Source organism: Emydura macquarii, unplaced genomic scaffold (assembly GCF_026122565.2).
Source record: "Emydura macquarii macquarii isolate MOO-44397 ecotype Brisbane River unplaced genomic scaffold, CSIRO-AGI_Emac_v2 contig_1027, whole genome shotgun sequence".
In the NCBI taxonomy this organism is placed as follows: domain Eukaryota; kingdom Metazoa; phylum Chordata; order Testudines; family Chelidae; genus Emydura; species Emydura macquarii.
The window spans coordinates 8,941,171-8,965,995 of NW_027131164.1; the positions used below are offsets into that span (position 1 = coordinate 8,941,171).

The 24,825-nt window shown below is 40.6% G+C and overlaps 1 protein-coding gene across 3 annotated transcripts in view; it reads left to right on the forward strand.

Moving 5' to 3' along the window:
• The window catches only part of NBAS (NBAS subunit of NRZ tethering complex), a 370,484-nt gene that overhangs the window by 30,426 nt on the left and 315,233 nt on the right, over positions 1-24,825 (forward strand). For all 3 annotated transcript variants that reach the window (XM_067544745.1, XM_067544747.1, XM_067544746.1), the window contains exons 10-11: positions 13,427-13,565; positions 14,595-14,660. In XM_067544745.1, coding sequence (XP_067400846.1) covers positions 13,427-13,565; positions 14,595-14,660 — 205 coding nt within the window. The remainder of the gene's footprint in view (positions 1-13,426; positions 13,566-14,594; positions 14,661-24,825) is intronic.

The window sequence follows — 24,825 nt, forward strand, 5'->3', positions numbered from 1 at the left end:
TAGTACTATATATTCATATTTAAATAGTATGATAGGAGAAGTATTCAGTTTATGTATTATTCTGACAGCAAAATGACTGACCAAGAATCATTGTTAGGGCCCTATCAAATTTATGCTCCATTTTTATAATTTGGTAGAACCTTAATTATTATTTTATCAACTACAATTGGTTAATAACACAATAAAAGCATTCTGATTGATTAATAACTTAGATTGGTTAATTAAATTGCACTGTTTAAGATCATGTGCTCCAAATAGCTGCAGGGGACGCATTAAATAGCCACTCAGTCTGAGTATCACTGATTTAGCCATATTAAAACCTATGTTCTTTGCTTATGCCCAGTTTACTAAGCAAGCTAGATTACTCTGAATCAGTGACCTGTCTTTTCATTATTAATCACTTTCCCAATTTTTGTGTCATCTGCAAAGTTTATTAGTGAGGACTTTTTTTCCTTCCAGGTCACTGATAAAGATATTAAAAGTCATAGCGCCGTGAATCGATCCCTGTGGGATCCTGGTGGAACAGATCTGCTCAGTGATGATTCCCCATTTACAGTTATATTTTGAGACTTCTCAATTAGTCAGTTTTTAAACCACTTAATATGTGCCATGTTAACTTAATATTATTTTAGTTTTTAATCAAAATGTGGTGCAGCACCAAGTCAAATGCCTTACAGAAATCTATTACACCAACATGGTTACGTTTACCAACCAGTCTTGTAATCTCAAAAGTGGCCTGGGGGGTCTTTCAGAAGGGCCCATGACTCCCCTCCCGCTTCCTAAGTATCCAGGCGAAGCATGTTGCCGGTGCAGGCTCCTTGCTGCAGTCAAAGGGATGAGAGATCAGTGCTCCCCTCCCCTTGGCTGTAGCAGGGACCACGGCAAAGTGCTCTGCCTGGGTCCCTAGGTGCTGGGATCCCTGCTGGAGACAGAGGGAGGGGGAGCACTGATCTCCCATCCTCCTGGCTGAAGAAGGGAGCTGCTGCCTAGGGACCCAGATGGAGCGCACGGGTTTCCTGCTGCAACCAGGGAGAAGGGAGATCCTCCTCGCTGAACTCCTTCCCTCTGGCTGCAGTGTGGGTGATCGGGGGGCTGCTGGCAGATACTGGTGGTCCTTCAGGGTTGTAAAAATTATATTTGTGTCCCTCGAGCCAAAAAGGTTGGGAACCACTGGTAAAGGGAATTCAATAATTTTTTCTCCATGTCCTTTGCTTTCTTGATTAATTTTGTTCTCAGCATTTCGATTTTTATGCTGAGTTCTCATATCTTCTTTCTTCTTACCCTTCCTTTATGCTATTAGTTTAACCCCCTCCTGATGCCTGTAGCTAGACTGTCCCCCTTCTGCTGAGGTGGAGGCCATCCAAACTATATCCCTCTCTTCATAGAAGTTTGGCCAATGTTGCACAAAACCAAAGCCCTATATCACTTACCTAGCGAGCAATTCACTTCCAAAATCTTCTGGCTGGTGTCTTTCTTCCTTTGTTTGTGGGACAGGAAGGATCTCAGAGAAGATCACTTGGACATTCTTCTTCAGCATGCTTCTAAATTCTCTGAAGTCATCTCTGACCCGTCCGTGCCTAGGGTAGCCACCTGAAAATGCCAAGGTCAGGGCAGGCTGTAAATGGAGAGCAGATTGTCCCAACACTGGTGGGTGACACTGAAGTCAGACTTCCCAACCAGCCACAAACAGTGCTTCTGATTCCCTACCCTGGTTATCAAGAAGCCAAAATGAAAATATACACAGCCCCCTTTACTGCATTCCAGTTTCTGGCTCCCAATCGGCCACTAGGTCCAGTAAAGTGATCAGTTATTTAAAACTCAGTGCTCTTTACCAAAAAGGTTTCTCCTGATCCCAAAGAGTCAGCCACAGTACCAGATCAATATAAGTTTAGATCTTATCCAAAATACCATGCTGCCAGCCAATCCTTTAGTAACTAAAACTAAAGGTTTATTATAAAAAGAAAGAAGCAAACTATAAGAGAAATGTTAAAGGATTAAAGCAATCAGACACATACAGTTTATTTGAAAGTCCATATATATCCAGTTTCTAGTAAAATTGTGGAGTTTGCAGGCCTGTTTATATAGTCCCTCTGGTACACATCCAGTACCTGGATGGGTCTCAGTCCTTTGTTTCACAGCTTCAGTTCAGTTCAGTTGTAGATGAGTTGATCCAGAGGTAGGTGAAGACTGAAGACAGACTGAAGACAAAATGGATGTGGTGCAGCTGCCTTTTATGTCCTTTGGCCTTTGCCAAGCTGCTTGTGGAAATTTACAGGAATAAGATGGAGTCCAGAGTCACATGGATAAGTTCTGATGACTCATCAGGTATATCCCTGGCTTCTCCCCTTGGGCCCCCTGTACCTGTGAATTTCTTAATGGGCCATTAAGCAGGCTAGTGCTGCAGCCATTCTATCTGGGGTGTGTCCCAGACACAGCACAATTTGAAATACAGATATATCAACCGTATCCTTAACTTCTATTACCTATATAACACATGAACATAAACATTATCATCTTACTTAGCACATTATAGCCTTTCTAACAGTACCTGACACGGCATATTTCATATGAATTATTTTGATTTTGACATATTGATGTTAAATAATATAATAAATGCCCCCCCATCACTCCCCCAATCCATCCAGAGTCACACCCCCAATGTGAGATTGGTGTAGGAAGGAGTAATCAGAGCTCCTGAATACACATATATGGCCTCCCGAATCCAGCCAGCATCACATCATCTACTATCTACAAGCTATCCCGTGATACAGTTTCATTAATGCTGATGTGAACCTTGAATTCTTGCTGGTAGACTTCTGAAGCCTATCCAATCTTAAAGTGATGTCTCATGTCTCCGAGAAGGCAGCACCTGTTGTGCCCGTGTGTCTGTCAGAATGTTTTTTCAATTCTTCTGAGTATTGAATCTTTGGCAAGGATCATCTGTCTTCCTTGGATGATTGGAAAACTTGCAGTGCGTAAGTTTGATTCTTTTATAAGTTGGACCAAGCCACCATCCGCATGTAACCCATACATCTCTGTTCCCTTGGACATGCTGGATCTTGAGAGGTATCTTCCATTCTTTCCACATTGAAGATCTTGTATCAGTTTGCAATTTCTAGCTGTATGGAATTTCTCTTGCTTCTCTTCTCTCTTTGATGGCCACACTCTGTTTATCCTCACCTGTCTCCAACAGTGTAGAATGCTGCTGTGACCTATTGTCTCTAGTGATCATGGTCTGCGAGGCTTCCTCTCTGACTGCTGATTTTACTGATTCCTTTATGGCCAGCTCCATTCTTCCTGGGGTACTGGTGTTTCCCAAATCTGGTTGTCTAGGAGTTCCTCAGGTTCTTTGATTTTTAGTAGCGTCTCAACTTGTCCCTCCAATCCAAAAATCTTTTGCTCCAACACAGCCACCAGCTTGTACTTCATGCACAAGAAATCCCTTCTGTCTTGAGACAGCAAAGCGAACATGACATATCTGTTGCAGGTCACCATCACTGTTCCATATTTTGTTATCATGATATCAATAGCGCTGATTCTGAAAGGAAAGCATGTCATTCACCCTGTCCAAATCCTGTTAACTGCCTCTGTTCATGGTTCTTGAGTTCATCCAGTAAGTGATGTTTTATACTAGGTCTTCCCTGCTTAGCTCAGCTCTGTTTTGGCCTTCACCAACAGCACCAGCTTTGCCCCTTAGCCACTCAGACTTTAAACAGCTGGGCTGATCACAACTCCCAGGGCTAAAGCTGTGCAGCTTTTAGCAAAGCACTGATCAAAACTCCAAGGGCTTACTCAGGGGCCTAGGGCCCAGCTATATACCCTGTACACAAAGAACCAACAGTCAGACAATCCACATATGGACCAAATGCACCACTCTTCAAGTCTTGTAGCTGCCAAGTACAGAGTGTGTAGCTTGAGATACTGCCTTCGAAACTCTACTGTTAGCTATATCTGTTCATGGCTTTGATCATGATCCATGATGGAGAAGATCATTGCAGTGGTACACAATAGAATTTGTGTTTACGTTTTTCCTTAAACAAACTAGGATGTTGCATTCCCCCTCCCCTCCTGCTCCCAAAAGCAGCAAAAATAACTTGACCCAAGTCTTCAAAACGAAAAAAATCACAACAACCCTGTTAGAAGAAGAATGTGCACATTCAAACTTCTGTGGGATTTTCCTTTCTTCCTTTCTTTCCTACTTGCTCGCTCCCTCCCTCCCCGGACTCGCTTTTGTGGATGTAGTAGCCAGAAGTAATGTAGTTATCCAGGAGCTTCATTTGATTTCAAGTGCTATTCAAGGTGTTGATTTTGATTTAAAAGGCTTGATCAAAATCCTACTGAATTCAAAGGAAGACTTTCCATTGGGTTAATTGGGAGTCGGAGTGGACCCTAAATTATTACATGTGACTTGGTGTTGGCTTTCTGAAAAACTGTGGCCCCACTGCAGCAACTGAGGTCATTTGAAGTGCTCAGATCATTTACATATAGAGCCTGTTTGCCTATCTGTAAATGCTATATGTAAAACTTTTGAGCTGAAGAAGAGCTCTGTGTAGTATGGAAGCTTGTCTCTTTCACCAGAAGTTGGACCATACAAAATATTATCTCACCCACCTTATCTCTCAAATATCCTGGGACCAACATGGCTACTACCACATTGCAAACAAGCTTTTTTCCTCCATGTCTAAAACTTCCCTGAAGCTTTGGCATCTTTCATAAGAGATGAGTCTCATTATCTCTTACTTATGTGTAATTGATGTATTTTGTCTATAGTTGTACATATTTTAGGATTTTATTATTACAGATTATGTAGTATGTTTGAATAATTTCACTTTTAATCCAACTATTAGTCTTTCAAGGCAAAACAAGGTAGAAAATAAAGTATATATAATGTAGGGAAGATAATTACCCCTTCAGTGATGAAACTTTGAGATTCATGAAGGGTAACTTTTTTTTATTAAGAACTGAATTTTTACACTCTTTGGGGAGCTGTGTATAGATTGGAACTTCCCCATTCTCAACTGCATGTGTTGCTCTCAGTACACATGCACACACATTCACATGTTCAGAGGTCCAAGCAAGGGTGCACTTCAAGTGACCCATTCTGTTTTTAATGGGGCAGCTCTCATTCCTCTAGTTCCATATTTGACATGACTATTGGCAAAAAGAGAAGCAGCACAATACAGCAATAAACAAATATTTAACATTAAAAATGACTGTCAGTTAATTGCAGTTAACACATGTGATTAACTCAGAACAAATTAACACGTTTTGTTACCCAGTTTTAATTGCACACCTCTGGAAATGGGATTTGGCAGTGGCTGGGCGGGGACGGAGGCACTGGCTGTGACAGCAAGTAGTAGGCAGCTGGGGACAAGAGACTTTATAATATCCAGACCAGATGCGCAGATTACTGAAATGCCTCCTGACTCTTCAGAGCCAGTCTCGTGCCTCTTCCCCCCATGATAAACTATTGATTTGTTTTGCATGAGGAGAGGGGTAAGGGCAATTGCCAGCAGCCACGAAGACACGAAGCGGGGAAAAGATGCTTCGGAGCCACTGCCCTAGGTGACTCCAGCAGTCTCCCCCTCTCTCCCGCCACTCTAATTGATCGTGGCCCTGCCCCCCCTCTCCTCCCCCGCCATCTGCACCCACCCTCCCTGCTGGACAGGGCTGGCCTTAAGGGGGCTGGAGGGGGGCGCCGTTGCATGCCTTCACAGCAGGGGTGGCCCACCGCCTGACTCCGCTGCTACTCCTGCCTCCTCTTCGCCCTCCTCCACACACACAGCCACCCCTGGCCAAGCTGCTCTGGACCGGGAACTTGCCCCCTGTCTGCTATATGGGAGGGTCGGGAGGGAGGGCGGTAGGACGGGGGTTGATGAGGTGTCCCTCACCTGTGTACCCAGTGGCCACTGAACTGGGGTCAGGGAACAGGGAGCTGTCTGGTACTGGCTCAGGAGTGAGTACTGCCGACAGCAGCTGCTGCTGGGTGAAAAAACGTTCAAGCTCCTGAGTGCTCTGCTCAAAGAGACACCGCTTCCCCAACACACACTCTCAGCAAACCATAACTGAAATAGCGTCCCTTTTAGGCTTTAAATATGTACATGGTTTTATTTGTGAGTGCAGTTATGTTAAAAAAAAAAATGAATCTATATTTGTAAATTACACTTTCACAATAGAGATTTCACTATAGTACTTGTCTGAGGTGAATTGAAATACTTTTGTTTATCTTTTTATAGTGCAAATATTTGTAATAAAATAATAATAATATAAAGGTGAGCATTGTACACTTTGTATTCTGTGTTGTAATTGAAATAAATATATTTGAAAATGTAGAAAACATCCAAGATATTTAAATGGTATTTTATTATTATTTGACAGTGTGATTACAATTGTGATTAATCGTGACTATTTTTTAATCTCACGATTATTTGCGATTAATTTTTTAATCATTTGACAGCCCTTAAAATTACTATTACATACATATTTTGCAATATAAATTTATATCTATAACTGTATTTATTCTAGGCTCCTTACAATAGGAAAGGAGGGGCAGGGAATCCAATGTACTTAAAGATTATTGCTGTTTTAGCATGAGAAAGAGAAGTATGGTTTATCCTAGAAATAATTGGATCTATAATTATGTCTGAATATATATAAAATAAAAGTTAGTTTAACATCATGAGCAGCCATGTCATGTTCCATTCCAGTGCTGTTGATGAATCAATGAGAGGATTCAGGTAGGCTACTAGATAGTAATAAAAATGAGATGCTCTTTCTGTTCTGTTACCAAATATTACTCAGTGTATTCTGATTAACCGAAATGAAATTAGATAATATTTTTCTTAAGTTTTTAAAATTAATAAGAACACCCCTTGGACATAATCCAATTTAAGCAGAACATTTCACTTACAGAATATTATTTTGAACTATCCAAGCAAAACTGAGCATTACCCAGGGTGGTTCTGCATTACTAGATGCAACACTGAGTTTTAGTTTTTCTATGTTTGTGAATCACCTTTCTGGGAATTGCATTTTAACCATGATCAAGCTTTACAGATATCTTAGCCACTAGGTGGCAGAATCTTTCAACAGTGACACATCTTGAACATTGAGGATATGCAATTGGGACCCAGCTTTTTAATTTCTTTACTCATGTCTCTCTCAGATTTTATTCCTTCTTTAAAAATATTTTTACTTTGACAGCTTAAAATGATCTGAAGTGTAGGTTATACCGCTATATACTAAGATAAAATATTATGTATGCTTAGTATAGGTAGTTGTTGATGGAAGAAGCTGTTTCATCCTTCTATTTTCTGCTTTGTATTTGTTTGTTTTATAGATAAGCAGCTAAATGTTAAAATAGTATGATGATGTGAACCTTTGCTGACATTTGTACCAGCAAGATATTTTGAATGTATTTTGGTTACTTGTTCTTGTTAAAGAATCTGAAGTTTTTGAATGTGTTGTTTGTTTGTTTGTTTGTTTGTGGGGTGGGGAAATATAATTTACCTATAAATTAGTGTATATTATTTTGGAAGCAAGAGATGAAAAAAAATTCATCAGAATATATAAATAATTCAGACATTGGGCCCAATTCATCTTTGCTGAACTTGATTGACATCATTTGAGTTATAACAAGGGTGAAGTTGATTTAGCATAGAGAGGAAAGGATGGCTTTGTAGGGTGCATGTTGGGCTGAGAATTGGGACATCTGGGTTCAATGCCTGATTTTGCAACATGTTTTCTGAGACATTGAGGAAGTCAACTAGGCCCTGTTCATGCAAAAACTTGCTTGACTTAAATGGAAATAACCGTAATGTAAAGTTAAGCATTTGCTTAAGACAAAATCTGTCTTGTCATTTCCTATCTGTAAAATGTGGATAATACTTTTTTTCTCTGAGTCTGTTTTGTCTATTTAGATTGCAAACTCTTTGGGGAAATGACCATTTATTCCTGTTTGTAGGCACAGCACCAAACATAATGGGATTCCAGTCATAGGCTATGTCTACACTGCACAGTTAACCTTGGTGATTGGCACCTGGGTTTACTCAGCCTGGGTGTGAGTGTCCTTGCTGTAAAGCATTACTTTTGTTATAGCGTCTTCATGGTTTCTGCACTTGGGCACCATAGCCATGGTTCTTCTTCAAGTGCTTGCTCATGTCCATTCCTAAATTAGGTGTGTGTGCATGCCACATGCACTGGTGCCAGACAACTTTTTCCCTTAGTGAGGAAGTCGACTCTGCGCACGCATATAGGCGCCATCGACTCCTCTTCCCTCTCAGTTCCTTCTTGTCGCCAGTGATGATGCTGGAATGTCTCTTGCCTTCGCAAGTTCTCGCGCTAAAACCTAGTAGTTTATTCATTGCTCTATTGTACATAGGTAATAGTTTGGTTATAGTTAGTTCCAATTTGTTAGTTGTTAGAGTCCCAGGGTCGGGACATGCCCCATTTCCCGGGATTTAAACCCTGCGCTTCGTGTAAGAAGCCTATGCTGAGGAGCGACCCGCATCAAAGTTGTTTAAAGTGTCTGGGGGAAGCGCATGTCTGTGAGAGGTGCAAAATCTATACAAATTTTCACCTCTGGACTAAGAAGGAAAAACACATTCATCTCAAGGCTATCCTGATGGAGTTGGCACTTAGACCGGTGTAGGAGCCCGGCAGATTGGACTCGGCACTGAGCATGGTGATCTTATTGCACAGCACCCCTCCGGCGCTCACTTCCTCATCTCAGCACCGTTCACCATCTCCGGTACCAAAGAAGAGACCGAAGAGGACTCACATGGAGTGGGGAAGCTCCCCTGTGGAGAAGACTAAGGGGGATCAGTTGAGACCTGTGTCAGGCCGCCAATCCTTCTCGCCTCAGAAGGGTCCCTTGCCACTACGAGTGTTAATCCCAGCACTAGGCCCTCCACTGGTTCCTGGGCAGTGGTAGAAGCCCTCACTGCCTGGTGATTCATTGCCTGGAAAGCCTCCAGGGTCAATGACAAGACCCCCTGGCATTGCCTGTGCCACTGATGCCGAGGAATGGCAGGCCGCTGCACCGAGATTTGGCACTGGCACCAATGGGCTGTTGAAGGAACAGATCTGCCCGAGAGTCACTATCTTTGAAGCACCGTTCACCAGTGCGCAGGTGGTCCCCATAGTCGAGACCACACTTTCTGGGTCAGGACAGTCCGATCCAGATTCCTGTCACTGGTCTCTAGTGGACCGGCACCGAGTGCAACACCGCCATGGAGCTATGGAGTGACGCAGGTCACTGGACTCATGGCACTTCTCCCCAGCACCGTGACCTTGCTTGCCTAGTCCGTATAAGACGACAAAGGACAAGAGCAGGTCCAGTCACACCCATCGCTCATGCTCTCTGTACCACTCACTGGTGCCGGGCCATCAGTGCACTCCGCACGGCACTATGAGACATTCGGATTCGGTGCTACCCTGGCTGTCAGATAGCGACACCTTCTCCTCGGGCAGCGAGGAGGTTTTTCATATAAGGTAGACCACGGCACCGATGCCCGGCTTCCCCATGGCACCGCCAAAGAGAGTGTGGCCACAGGGTCAGTGGCCCGAACCGTGGCCTTACGGGTGGGGGTTTCCTTCGGTTCAGTCTGGTTCCATGAGAGGAACATTGGTACCGCAGTCCTCATCCCTCAGAGTTCAGCACCGCATCTGGATATGGAGACTGACCATGAAAGTTCACGTGTCTCGAGCCCGGGGAAATTCACCCCACCCAAAGCAGAGGTCCCCCCCCACCCTAGCTACTGGGCTCATCATCATTGTCGCCGGACGAGGCAGTCGTGGGTCCTTCATCAGTGGTACCGCTAGATGATTTTAGAGCGCACCAGGATCTGCTGAAAAGGGTCACTTCCAACCTGGGCCTTAAAATAGAGGAGTTGAATGAGCCAGTAGACGAGCTCTTTGGAATACTGGTCTCTGTGGCTCTCAGTAGAGTGGCCCTCCTGGTCCATGAAGGGGTGGTTAAAATAGCCAAGGCACTCTGGGAAACCGTGGCCTCCTTGCCCCCCACGTCAAAAAGGGCAGAGAGGAAATACTATGTACTGGTGAAGGGGTTCGAATACCTCTACACCCACCCTGCATCGAGATTCCTGGTGGTCACCGTCGCCAACGAAAGTGAGCTTGACCCCCATGAATAAAGAGGCGAAAAGACTGGACTTGTTTGGTCAAAAAATTTATTCCACGGCTAGTTTACAGCCATGAGTGGCAAATCAACAGGCGCTGCTGGGCAGATATCATTTCACTATCAGGCAGTCGCTAACAAAGTTTGTGGACTCATTGTCCCCCTCCTCTAAACAGGAGTTCGAGGCCATCTTGGAAGAGGGGAGATTGGTAGCCAGGGTATCTCTGCGGGCGGCTTCCAATGCAGCGCACTTGGCAGCCAGGATAATGGCCTCGGCGGTGTCTATGAGACAGGCATCATGGCTGCAGTCCTCAGAGATCCAGCATGGTGGCCATTGGTTATACCCTCCAATTTGCCTCACTCCTGCCTTCCCACCCTCCTTCCCCGTCCCTCTTCAGGGACCCTTCTCATGAACAACTTCTCGAGCACGTGGGGGCGCAGTGAAAGAGGTTTCCTGGGAACTGAGGCCTATCCTGGATTTAAGGTGTTACCAGAAGATTTTAGGGAAGCCAATTTGTTATTACTGAGAGAAGTTAGAAGAGGGTGTTACTCCTAAAACCTGCTGGTGTGGTGGACCTTCCTATTGGAATTTCCCGGGAGACAACCTGCCTTCCTTTGAAAAGACACGGATACAGCCGTCCTATCAATATAGGATATACAAGCTGTGATACTTCGAAAAAAAGATAGAGAAGTGAATGGTTACATTGATTGAAAGAGATAGAAATCAAGCACAACTTGTAACCATATAACAATATATATTTAATAGAATACAACTATTAGAAGATGTACAGTACAGAGACTAATACTTAAACTATTAGAAACTATATGGTACAAGAAATACTATTACTATAATAATTTATCATTATAATACTTGACATTATTAATTTAACAACACATTAATTTTATACATTAATACTTAACACTTTATACATATATATTACTACAAATCATTAACAATCTATCATCCAGCAAGTGTTAGGCCAAGCGGTTGTTGGATGGGTAGAGAGGGTGAATCTCACTCAAACCACAAACATCCAATTTTGACATGCAGACTCAGGTGGCCTTTTATTTACACAACCTTTAAAACATCCCTCTGTTCGTCATGGAAGGTACTTCTGCTCTGTCCAAAAATTGCTAAGAGAGTTACCTCAGGCTCAGACACAGAGCGGGGACTCAGTTAGCCCATTTGCCTGTAAGCTCAGAGACACCTGTGCAGCTTCCTAATGGAAGGATTGCCTGATTACCTTGGTTTAGACACAGAGTAGGGACTCAGCACAGTTGTCTAAAGCCTAAAGCGCACCTTTGCTTCAATGATACTCACCACTGTTCAGGTCTTGTCATGGAGCTCCTTTCTTTTGCTGCAGGTTCTTTCCAGCTCTTGATCTTGTGATTTTAGTTCTCTTCTTTAGGTAGTCAGCTCCGTGAGTTCAGCTCTCTACAAAGCTTAGCCTGCTGACTGCGGGCTTTATATACAGTTTGGTCACCCAAGCTTAGCCAATCAGCATGAAGGCCACCTAATATGCTAATTAGGCTGTGCCTGCCATGTTAATTAGGTTCTGAAGTAAAAATACTCCAAACCAATCAATTATTTAATATGCTAATGACCCTGCCCTTCTATGCTAATTAGCCTTGCTTTTAATGTTAATTAGCCTCATCTTCTATGCTAGTGAGAAGGGTGAGGCAGGCAGTTATGTGCCAGGGAAGGGAGGGGGGTTACTTTAGGAGTCAAATTGGAATGGAGAGGGGCTAGGAGTGAGGTGGAGGGAATCCCCCTTCCAACTGCCATTCTTAACTGTTACTTGCTGGATCTTTCTTATTACTAATCCTTCTCTAAGAATCCTATTCCTAAAACTAATCATTATTCTAAATGTTATAAAATGTCCTGATACTGATACCACTCTTTTCAATTACCCAAATATTCGATCCATCAATCTCAGAATTTTTTAAACCCCTTTCAAGGCTTTTCTTCAAGCCTTTATTTCAACATTCTTTTTGACCATTTAGACAACTAAAGCAAAAATCTCTGGCTACAAAGGCACCTCAACAAGTATCTGAGAAAGCTAAAGTTTCATATGGTTTCCCTAGACACCATCATTCCTTTTCTGGATCCGGGCAACAGGTACGACACTTTTGATTTAAAGAATGCTTTCTTTCACATCACTCTCTTCCCTGGCCACAGGAGATTCGTACGGTTTATGGTAGGAGACCGCCTCTGGGGCCCTTAATAGCCCACTCAATGAAAGCACAGGTCTCATCTGTGGCCTTTCAAGCTCATGTCCCCATCCAGGATATCTGCAGGGCAGCTACCTGGTCATCAGTACAGACCTTCATGTCTCACTGTGCCTTAACGCAGCAAATTTGGGACGATGCTGGCTTCGGTAGAGCGGTGCTCCAAGTGTCACATCCATGAACTCCTGCCCACCACCAAAGACCCTGCTGGTGAGTCACCTAATTTGGGAATGGACATGACCAAGCACTCAAAGAAGAAAGAACGGTTACTTATCTTGTAACTTTTGTTCTTTGAGATATGTTGCTCATGTCCATTCCACACCCACCCTCCTTCTCCTCAGTTGGAGTTCCAGCAAGAAGGAGCTGAGAGGGAGAGGGAGCTGACAGTGCCTATATGAGGGCATATGTGCATGCTGCTGCAGAGGGCACTAGAGTCAGCTCCTATTGGTACCATTAGGGGAAAAAGTTGTCTGGCACCAGTGCATGTGGCGCGCACACACACCTAGTTTGGGAATGGACATGAGCAACACATCTCGAAAAACAACAGTTACAAGGTAAGTAACCTTTCTTTGTGATGAGATGGATAGAATTTTTTCCTTGTCAATTGATGGAGAACTTGTCTGTCTTTTGGGGGAAGGGCATAAGAGGAGTATCCGCACTTGAGTGATTTAGCTTGGGTATTTATTTCATTCAAATGCTTTAGCCTGTTTCGTTACTGCAAAATGGGCAAGTTCCAGCCAGAGTTAAAGTGGAACCTGGGTTCTAACCATTGCTCCCAGCCAGGGAACCTTGCTCAGGTTTAAAGTGCCTCCAAACCCAGGTCACAGGTTTTTTTTGTGTGCCCAGTGAGGGAGGTTAAGGATAAAAACTGGGTAACAGTGCAGTGTAAGCATAGCCTTAGTTGGAGCTTTTAGATGCTATTTTAATGCTTGGTTTTATTCATTTCAGGCAAAGCTATTATGCTACTGTCTAATGGAATTATGAAATATATATTTGGACTCTTGCAGTAGGCAAAACAAAGCAGAAATCTGTGTTCAATAATAAGAATTTTTGTGTTTATAGGCTTTTGCTTGTGGGTGGCTGTGAAACAGATGAAGATGGAGTATTTAAAGCAACTAGGTGTGGGATATCTGCTTGGAGAGTTCTTTCCGGATCCCCGCATTATAAACAGGTCAATAGTTACAAAGATGACACTGGGACGGTAAGTAGCGTCGGAGTCCTCCTTTTGTTGTTGGACAAATATTGTAGTTATTCCGGTTACATAAGGAGAAACTTTATTTAGATTGCTTTCTTTTCCAAAATCGTAGTTTCCATATTACAGAAAGAAATACTGTTCTGCCCGTATTCAAAAACGACAAGCAGGATGACCTGGGCAACTATAGTCTGGCCAGCTTGAAATCAATGCCAAGAATTTAGTTGATAAAGAATTAAAAGTCAAGACTATAATTAATGTCAACATGGTTTTATAAAAAATAGGTCTCATAAGTTTTCACTTGTCTTTAAAACTATTTATTATTTGTATTGCTGAGCAGTTAAGAGCCCCAATCATGGATCAGGATATTTTTCACTTGCATAGTCTGAAGATACTTTAGCCTTTTATAGCCCAGTTTGAAATAAGTCTAATTTTAGTCCTTTTTTTAGAGCTGGAGCATATACAAAACTTGCACTGGCATAATAAAACTCACTATAATTAAATTGGTGCAAGCCCCGACATGAGTACACTGTAATTTGTTTATAATTAGCTTATAGCAATTTAACTTAATACAATAAACCAATTTACATGTTAGCATGTGAAAAGTTCTAATGTATATGGCAATATCTATTAAATGTTATAGCATGGTAAATGTAATATAAATGTAATTGTAATATGGTAACATGGTAAATGTAATATGTGTGGCAATATCTATTAAATGTTATAGCGTGGTTATAATTTAGTTGCAAACAGGTAGTGCTTTTTCATGGAAAGATGCATACACAGCCAAAGTAATTTATAAGCAAATTTCAACTGTTTCAACATTTACATGAACTGAAATTTTAATACATACATAATAAAATAATTCTTATGAGTATTTTTTAAATTTTTATAAAGCTGATTATATTTGAGAGAATGTTGCAAAGTAATATTCTTAGTTGATTGTTTCATTACTTTCTGGATTTGATTTGGTTTTTAATGCATACATCAAAGGCTGTCTTTAATCTTATGGCGTGTGATACGCTCCTGTTTCACCAGGCACAGAGAAGCGGATTATTAAGGATTATGAATTTCAGATTTTACAAAAGACATCAAACAGAACAGGTAATGCATTCCTCCTTGACACTTGTAGCACTATTATTCACTTAGATTTTGGCTTGCATGAAAGAGGAATCTAATTGGCTTGAATGACTTTTAATTTAGGTAGATTAAAAATTAACTCATTTAGTATTCTTTGCTGAAAACACTGTTTAATGCAATAGTAGGATTTAGCTTTAAATCAGATAAATGGCATGAGTTATCAAATTGCTTTTTCATGGACTTTGTATTGTTGAAAGACTGTTGCTCTGTCAGTGATTTGGTTTTACTTCACTTTACTTACTCTTGTTTCATACATTACCTGGAGTCATCAGTCCTGCACATATTGACCTCATGACTCTCAGTATATTCCATGACAGAAACAGATTCAGTGATTTTTCACTTGATCTTTAGTGTAACTTGTTACCCATGATGGCAGCTGCAGAAAGTCATTGCTAATATGTATAATAAACATAACCTACTGGGTAGAGCATGTTTTCCAAAATCCTGGCTCTGTTGACAGTGAATTTCCACAATTTTAATTGCCTTGGAATTTTAGATTTGCATTCCCTAAATAGGATAATATGTATCTTTATAAAAGCAAATCTTAAATCCTTTAGGGTATGTCTTCACTGCAATGTAAGCACAGGGTTAGGGCTAGTAGAACTCAAGTTAGCAGACCGTGGGTTTGTTAATTTAGGGCTTGAGTATCTACGCCCATTCGTAACCCCAGATTAGGAATTGTTGGACCATGGTCCCTTTTTGGGCTCCAGTGTCTACACTGTATTATGCAGGCCTGAATCCAACCACTCGTATTACAGATTTCCTAGCATCCTCCCAAAATGTGGCTGTTCTAACCCAGTGCAGTATGAGAAGATGTGACTGTCCAGAGGACAAAGAAGGTCAGCCTATGAGAGACTTTTTTGGTGTACTCCTAGAGCACGAGCCCAGTGGGGCTGCATCTACACTGCAGAGCAATAGGGCCTGAACTTGGGTCCTGGCTTGATTTAGGCTTGGACCCTCCATCCCTGTAGGGTCCTGGGACCTTGAGGTAGAGCATTGGGTTAGCATGATTTGTGGGTAGGTCATACTGGGTCAGACTAATGGTCCATCTAGCTCAGTATCCTGTTTTCCGAAAGTGGCCAATGCTAGTGCATCAGAGGGAGTGAACAGAATAGGGAATCCTCCATCCCTGGTCATCCATTCCCAGCATCTGGCAATCAGATGTTAGGGACACCCAGAGCATGGGGTTGTGTCCCTGACTATCTTGTCAAATACCCATTGATGGACCTATTCTCTATGAACTTATCTAATTCTTTTTTGAGCCCTGTTATAGTTTGGTCTTCACAACATCCCCTGGCAACAAGTTCCACTGGTTGACTGTGTGTTGTGTGAAGAAGTACTTCTTTATGTTAATTTTAAACCTGCTGCCTATTAATTTCTCTGAGTCAGCCCTGGTTCTTGAGGTATGCGAAGGAGTAAATAATGCTTCCTTATGCACTTTCACCATACCATTCATGATTTTATAGACTTCTTTCATAGTCATCTCTTTTCCAAGAAGAAAGGTCCCGGGCTTTATAATCTCTCCTCACATGGAAGCTGTTTTATATCCTTAATCATTTTTTTTTGCCCTTCTCTGTACCTTTTCCATTCTAATATATCTTTTTTGAGATGGAGTGATCAGAACTACATGCAGTTTTCAAGGTGTGGGCGTACGTTGAATTCATATAGTGGCATTATGATATGTTCTGTTTTATTACCTATCCCTTTTCTAATGGTTCCTAGCATTCTGCTAGGTATTTTGGCTGCTGCTGCACATTGCGCAGATGTTTTCAGAGAACTATCCACAGTGACTCCAAGATCTCTTTCCTGAGTGGTAACAGCTAATTTAAATCCCATCATCTTGTATGTATAGTTGGGATTATGTTTTCCAATGTGCATTACTTTGCATTTATCAACATTGAATTTCATCTGCTATTTTATTGCTCAGTCCTCCAGTTTTGGGAGATCCATTTGTAACTCCTTGCAGTCTGTACTGGATTTAACTTTCTTGAGTAATTTTGTATCATCTGCAAATTTTGGCACCTCACTCTTTACCCCTTCTTCCAGGTAATTTATGAATAAGTTTAACAGCACTGGTTGCAGTACAGACCCTTGTGGGGACCCCCTATTTACCTCTGTCTACTGTGAAAACTGACCATTTGTTCCTATCCTTTGTTTTCAGTCTTATAAACAGTTACTTAACTGGGAAAACTTTGAATGGTTTTGCTAATGTGCTCTCTAACATTTGAATTCTGTGCATGAACACGGGGAATACATGATTCAGTTCCACTTTTGTTTACATCAGTTCCAGTCAGTCACGATTGTTCTCCTGAACTATGCCGTACTGCCAGTCCTAAACATTAACAGGAGTCAGCCCCCGCAGAATTGGGATGAGTTTAAAAATCAGGAGATTTAAAAAAATTCTGGATTCTTCTTATCTGCATTCTAGATTTTAAGCCTTTAATTTACACTTGGTCATTTTCAAGCTTTTTATAACAACCATTAGGGTCCAGAATATTGTGATGGTAGTTTTTGTTTTTTAATATGAAAACTGAGGTTCTCATGATATACCATGGTTCCAGAAGCATGAAGTTTTTACAAAAAATCATCAAATATCTCAAGACTCAACATAATATTGTGAGAGTGGGCAACAGTGACTGAGATTACTAGGTTCCAAACTTTGTTAGAGGATGTTTATTTGATGAATAAAAAAACCTTTTCCTTTGGAGATTCAAAAATACAAAGAACTCTCTATTGCCTTTTTAGTTTTGTAAAAGCTTGTTTTGCCCCTTTTCTTCCTTTGGGCTTATGTATGTGTGTGATGGGGGTGAGGTAGGGAGTTCAGTGAAGACTCCATCTTCCCTTCCACTCTGTCTTGCGGGAGGAAAAGCGATCAACATTTGCATTCATGGACTTCCGGACTAACATGAGTTGTGTGCATAGGATTGGTTAAAGGGGTGGTGAAAAGGAAGGCATTGGATGATTGATTGGAAGAGCAAAATGAATTTTTATGGACCTTGACCAAGACTGGGGATGGAGTAAGTTCATTTTGAAACCTGTTTAGTGGGGGAGAGGGGAATCCAATTGACTGGAATCCCGGCATGCAGGAGTTTAGACTATTGAACGTTTCTCATCTGGTTTCTGAAACTGAACTCTGCTTTCATTAAATCATAGAAATGGAGGGCTGGAAGGGACCTCAAGAGGTCATCCAGTCCATTCCCCTTGTGCTCAGGCAGGAACAAATATATCTAGCCTATCCCTGACGGGTATTTGTTCAACCTGTTAAAAAAAAAAATAGATATTCCACAAGCTCTTTACATAACCTGTTTCAGTATTTAACTATCCTTGTAGTTAGAAAGTTTCTCTTAATATCAAACCTAAATTGCCCTTGCTGCAGATTAAACACATTATTTCTTGTCCTACCTTCAGTGGACATGGAGAACAATCAATCTACATCCTCTTTATAACAGCTCTTAATATATTTGAAGACTTCTTTTCTCTAGACTAAACATGCCCTTTTTTCCCTCATGGGTCATGTTTTCCAAATCACTGATCATCTTTGTTTCTCTTCTCTGGACTCTTTCCAAATTGTCCACATCTTTCTTAAAATGTGGTGCCCATACTGGGCACAGTACTTCACCGGAGGCCTCACCAGTGTGGGTAGAATGAAACAATTACCTCATCTGTCTTACATACAACATATTCCCTAATGATATTTGCCTTTTTTGCAACAGTATTGCATTGACTCATATTCAATTTGTGATCCACTATAACTCTGAGAGGCTTTTCAACAATACTGCTGCCTAACTAGTCAGTTATTCTCCTTTTTGTATTTATGCATTTGATTTTTTTCTTCCTACATGTAGTAGTTTGCACTTGTCTTTATTCTATTTCATCTTGTGGATTTCAGACAAATTCTCTTAATTTATCAGATTCTGATCCTGTCTTCCAAAGAGCTTGTAACTTCTCCCACTGGGCCATGGGGTATTTAGGGATGGATCTCTCTCTCTCTCTGTTTCTCTTTCTCCTGTTGAAGCTGTTCATTTTATATAAATACTTAAATATTAATTAGGCCAGAAAGAGTAAGAATGACTCTATAGTCCAGTGACTTTCACCGGGGAGGTTGGAGACTCAAGTCCCTTCTCCACATCAAGTAGAGGAGGGATTTGACTCCATGTCTTTCACATCCTGTTTTTTGTGTGGAAAAAACACTAGCCTGGCTTTAGTGCCTAACTTCCATAGAGGATTCATAGCTTTGAATCCCGAGTAAAGAAAGGTGCCTTCCTCTGGCCTGGACTCAGGCATTCAAGTCCCTTTGAGGGGCAGGATTTAGACTATCCCCTCCTTGGCATCTCCCATTGGCTTGTTTAGGCATCTGGCTCCCTGCCTAGTGTGTTGGCTTTTGTGAATCCCATTCTTAAGTGTCTAACTGTCTCCATGCCTTCTATAGGGAGACTAAGTATCTAATTCAAGGTTGTGATTTCCCCTAGATGATAGGGCATTGGAAAAATTAGGTATTGTGACACCCAAGTCCCCCTTATTTATTTCTCCCCCAGGCAACTTGATCATTATCAGTTTGAGGGCCTTAATTTACATTAATTTTTTTTTTTCCATCTCTTAAATGCTTCTTCATGTAGTTTTCTCTGGCCAACACTTGAAGCTTAACTGGTCAATCATTGCAATAACCAGGCTGACTGAAAGGGCTCGCAAGAGAATGGAAAGATCTGCCTGATGAAAAGAAAAGCTTAGCTGCTACCTAGCGCTGCTCCCTTGTCTGGGAGTTGGCAACTTAATACTGACCCCTGAATAGAAGCATTTCCTGGGCTGGTATTTCAGCCTTCAAATTAAGGAATGTAAAATATGAAACAGAAGTAGATTATTTAAAAAAAAAAAAAAAATCTCAAGTTTTTACTTAAAGGCTAGTATTGAATACAACTGAACTAAACTTTAATTTTACTGCTCTTGCCAGCATTGAATTTTAAAAGAACAAAGATTACTGTTGTTGTTCACTCATCTTTAAAGGTTTTAATACCATTTCAGGGATTGTATCTTACATATCTGAGGTATATTTTGTTGTGATTTATGGAAGATTGAAAAAGCTATTTAATATTGTTTCCAAGGCTCAGCAAAGAGTTTCCTGGGGAGCCAGCTGTTCTCGAGATTTGATTCTTAGTGCTGCTAATTTTGATGACATCTTAAATGTTGTATGCCAACCTACTGGCGCTTTCTATATCTTGTCTTCAGTTGCCCTAAGGGTAATGAACTGTTCACTGGGTAGCAGAGCCTACTTTGCCTAAGGACACATACATCTTTTGAAAGGCTAGATTTGGAGGTGTGTGATTTGTATGATGGCCATCCAAAGAAGCAGCAGTTGCACTGATTGCTGAGTTATGTGTTGACTTTTAGTAAGGCCTCTTTTAAAGTTCACTCATGATGACATTCAAGAAAGACTCTCAGCCTAGCAGGTAGGGTTTTTTATTTTACAGATGTGCTTCCATGCAGTTTCATAACCATCTTTCTCTTCTGTGCACAAATCTTGATTTATTAACTAAAAAGGAGAGTGCAGTTCATAGCTTTGCAACTTTCAGCAAATGGAAATAGAAAGTACCAGACAGTAATATTACTGCTCTTATGTCAGTTGTTTCTTAAGAATGGAAATCTACTATTTAACTAGTCACCATCAGGTAATTTAGGTACAAAATGTTAGGTTTTGTTGTTTCAATTACAATTTTTAACAAAAACTTGCTATCATTTTAGGTTTAAAGAATCCTATTCAGTATTTGCAAACCAAACCCATAATGTATAAGAACTGAAGTCAGTTTTCATTGTCCAAGTGAACTAAATACCTCAAATTATTTTTAATTTAAAATGTAAACTTGTCTAAAAATAAAAGGAAACTTCTTTTTTTGCAGCAGAAATTTCAGTGTATAGCTTCTTGACAGACTTTAGAAACTAGACTTAAAATTTCTATTGTATGTAGCCACAATCGTGTTCATAGTTCAAGGTTGTGTAAGACAATTTCTGTTGTAAACATGATTTTAAGAACATAAGAATGGCCATACTTGGATCCATGTAGTCCACTATCATGTCTTTCGACAGTGGCTGGTGCCAGATGCAGCAGATGGAGAGAACAGAACAGGGCATTTTATGGAGTGATCCATTCCCTGTCATCCAGTCCCAGCTTTTAGCAGTCAGAGGTTTAGGGATACCCAGAGCATGGGGTTGTGTCCCTGATCATCTTGGCTAATAGCAATTGATAGATAAATTCAAGGCGGATAGCTCCAATTCTTTTTAAACCCAGTTATACTTTTGACTTTCACCACATCCCCTGGCAATGAGTTCCACAGATTGATTATATTTTATGTGAAGAAGTACTTCCTTATGTTTATTTCCAACCTGTTGCCTGTTAATTTCATCCAGTGACTCTTGTTTCTTGAGTTCTGTGAAGGGGTAAATAACACTTCTTTATCCACTTTCTCCACACCAGGCATGATTTTATAGATCTCTATCATATCCTCTCTTAATCATCTGTTTCCTAAGCTAAACAGTCCCTGTCTCTTTAATCTCTCCTCTCATGAAAGGAGCTCCATAGTGCTAATCATTTTTTTTTTTGCCCTTCCCTGGACTTTTCCCAATTCTAATATATCTTCTTTGAGATGGGGTGACTAGAACTTCATGCAATATTGTAGGTGTGAGCATTCCATAGGTTTATACAGTGGCACTATGATACTTTCTGTCTTATTATCAATCCCTTTCCTAATGGTTCCTAACATTCTGTTGCGTTTTTTACCTGCCACTTCACATTGAGCAGATGTTTTCAGAGAACTATCCACAGTGATTCTAAGATCTCTTCCTTGAGTGGTAACAGCCAATTTTGATCCCATAATTTTGTATGTGCAGTTGGGATGATGTTTTCCAAGGTGTGTTACTGTGCATTTATCAACACTGAATTTCATCTGCCATTTTACTGCCCAATGCCCCAGTTTTGTGAGATTCCTTTGTAACTCTTTGCAGACAGTTTTGGACTTAACTAGCTTGACTAATTTTTTGTCATCTACATGCTTTGCCAACTCACTGTTTAGCTTCCCCTTTTCCAAATCATTTATGAATATGATGAACAGCACAGATTCTTGGGGACCCCCATTTACTTCTATCTACTGTGAAGACTGATCCTTATTCCTACATTTTTGTTTCCTTTTGGCCAGTTAGTGATCTATGAGTGATCTTCCCTCTTATCCAATGACTGCTTACTTTGCTTGAGAACCTTTGGTGAAGGACCTTGTCAAAGACTTTCAGAAAGTCCAAATATATCCACTGGATCACTCTTCTCCACATATTTGTTGACCCCCCCCCCCCCCCCCCCAAAGAATTCTAATAGATTGGTGAGGTGTGATTTCCCTTTACAAAAGTCATGTTGACTCTTCCCGAACATGCTGTGTTCATCTATGTGTCTGATATTTCTGTTCTATACTATAGTTTCACTCAATTTGCCTGGTATGGAAGTTAGTCTTACCAGCCTGTAACTGCCAGGATCACCTCTGGAGCCTTTTTTAAAAATTGGCATCACATTAGCTATCCACCAGCAATCTGCTACAAAAGCTGATTTAAATGATAGGTTATATACCACATTTAGTAATTTTGCAATTCCATATCTGAGTTCCTTCAGAACTCTTGGGTGTATACCATTTGATTCTGGAGACTTATTACTGTTCAGTTTAATACTATTTTTCTAAAACAGCCTCTATTGACACCTCAGTATCTTTCCCAAGCTTGAATAGTTCCAGTCTTTTTAATCTTTCCTTATGTGGAAGCCATTCCATACCCCTAATAATTTGTGTTGCCTACTCTGTATTTTTCCATTTTTTAGTGATTTTGACTATCCCTCTTCCCAAACTTTCATAAGCATTAGCCTGAAATTTTGTATGCTTAATATGCCAGGGTGAACAATTTGGAAAACTTTTGAGTTTAGTATAGTTGAAATAACAGTTATGGGTTTTAGAGAGTGTTTTATCACTTTAAATTCTTTCTACTCTTTGGGTAAAAATTACACATGTGAATGTTCACTAGCGGGGAGGGGTGAATAGGGATGCAAGAATAGATGTTAATGGGGAAGAGAGAGATTTGGGTCTGCAGTGAGAAGTGAGGTTATTATGGGGAAGGTGATTGAGTGGGAGGGAAGGGGATTTGGGGATGTGTAGGTAAGAAGGAGTAAGAGGGGAGGAGTTGCAGAATGAGGGTAGCAGATCAAGTTGGGGGTTTAGGGGTGGGTTGGCATCAGTCAGTCCTGAATTCTCCCTTTCTGTGTGTGCTCTGGGAGCTAGGGGAGCCCTAACCATTTGCAGGGGTCTGAGCTTGTCTCCCTATGCATTCTGGGATTTGGGAATTGAGGGTAATACACATTTAAGAACATAAGAATGGCCGTACTGGGTCAGACTAGTGATCCATCTAGCCCACAATCCTGTCTTTTGACAGTAGCCGACGCCAGATGCTTCAGAGGGAATGAACAGAACAGGGCAATTATTGAGTGGTTAAGTCCCAGCTTCTGGCAGTCACAGGCTTAGGGACGCCCAGAACATAGGATTGTGTCCCTGACCATCTTGGCTAACAGCTATTGATGGACCTCCATGAATGCATTTAATTCTTTTGTTAACCCATTTATAATTTTGGCCTTCACAACGTGCCTGGCAATGAGTTTCACAGGTTGACTGTGTGTTGTGTGAAATTCTTCCTTATGTTTGTTTCAAACCTTCCCTGCTACTGATACAATATACACAATTTTGTATTGAAATGATACAGACTGGAACTTACTTCATGGTACACATGCACTTCTTTCCTTTGGGGACTCAGAGCCAGATCTCCTCACAGCTCTATGATGCGCTTCAGTCTGATCCCCGGATATCCTCAATTCACAATCACATCTCTTCCAAGCTGTTCCAGTTTATTCCTTCACAGCTACATTTAACAAAGTGAATGCAGCTGGAGTGCCTGAAGATAATTCCTAGAGACTATTGCCAGCTCCAGTTACCTTAATTCTGTATTTCCTGGTTTTCAAAAGTTTGAGTATTGCTGAACTTGACATTCTGGAAGGGCATGATCTATAACTGGGCAACCTTAATGAAGATTTCTGCCATTTAGTCTATACACATTTATTTAAGCAGTTATATGGTGCAACGTATATTTATTCAGATTCTTAATTTTTACAATTTTATGTTAGAAAATGGTGAATGATATATTACTTATTTGCTGTATGATTGACATTTAACTTTTTAGTCGTGATTTGTGTCAAACTGCATTTGGATGGAAATCAAGTAAAAATGTCCCAAAACAGCATTTTAATTCTTTTAGTTAAATAAAAACATCTGTGTGTGCAGGATACATAAGAAAAAAAGTTATCAAATGTGTTTTGTATTTAAAATTAATTGATGTATTAAACAAATGGAGTATTTATTATGGTTAGTGAATTGAACTGATGACTTCTGGTAACGATGTCTTTCAAAATTTTAAAAATAGAAGATCACATCCTCTCACACTTCATTTTTATTCATAGCTTGGAAGAGGAAAAAACAAGCTTTCCTGCTTTTTTCAACTCCCAATTAGTTTCTCAGTTTTGAATGAACTAGTCTTTGAACTTGAACTAGGTGAATAAACTGAAATGAAGAGAATATTTTCTTTGCACCTGCAGAAGCTACTGCTGTCAAAAGCTGGTTTAATACTTCAGCAAACTGTCTGGTTCAAGGTGCTTAGCCAGCTATTTCAGGGGTTTAACTTTCCTCTAATTTTGGCAGCAGATGTGTACTGCTTGAATATTATTTTTATGTACTTTAAATGACTTTAATAGATTATGGTAGGTTTTTAGGCTTTAACATAAGATGTCAATTTCAAATTTAATTTTGAAAATGATTTAAAAAAATAACGTATTTAATTTAAATTAAAAAAGCTGATTAAAATAAGATTATTTTGGTTAAAAAAGAGATTTTTATCCACCCTATCCTACCTTGTATCCCCCAAACACCGATCGAAGAACTGTCTGTTTCTCCTCTTGCACAATCACTGTAGTAAAAAGACTACAACCGTTTTTACATCTTATTTATTGTATCTTAATGATCATTTTGGTCTGGAAATTAACAAATGAAGGTTAGGTAGAATATTT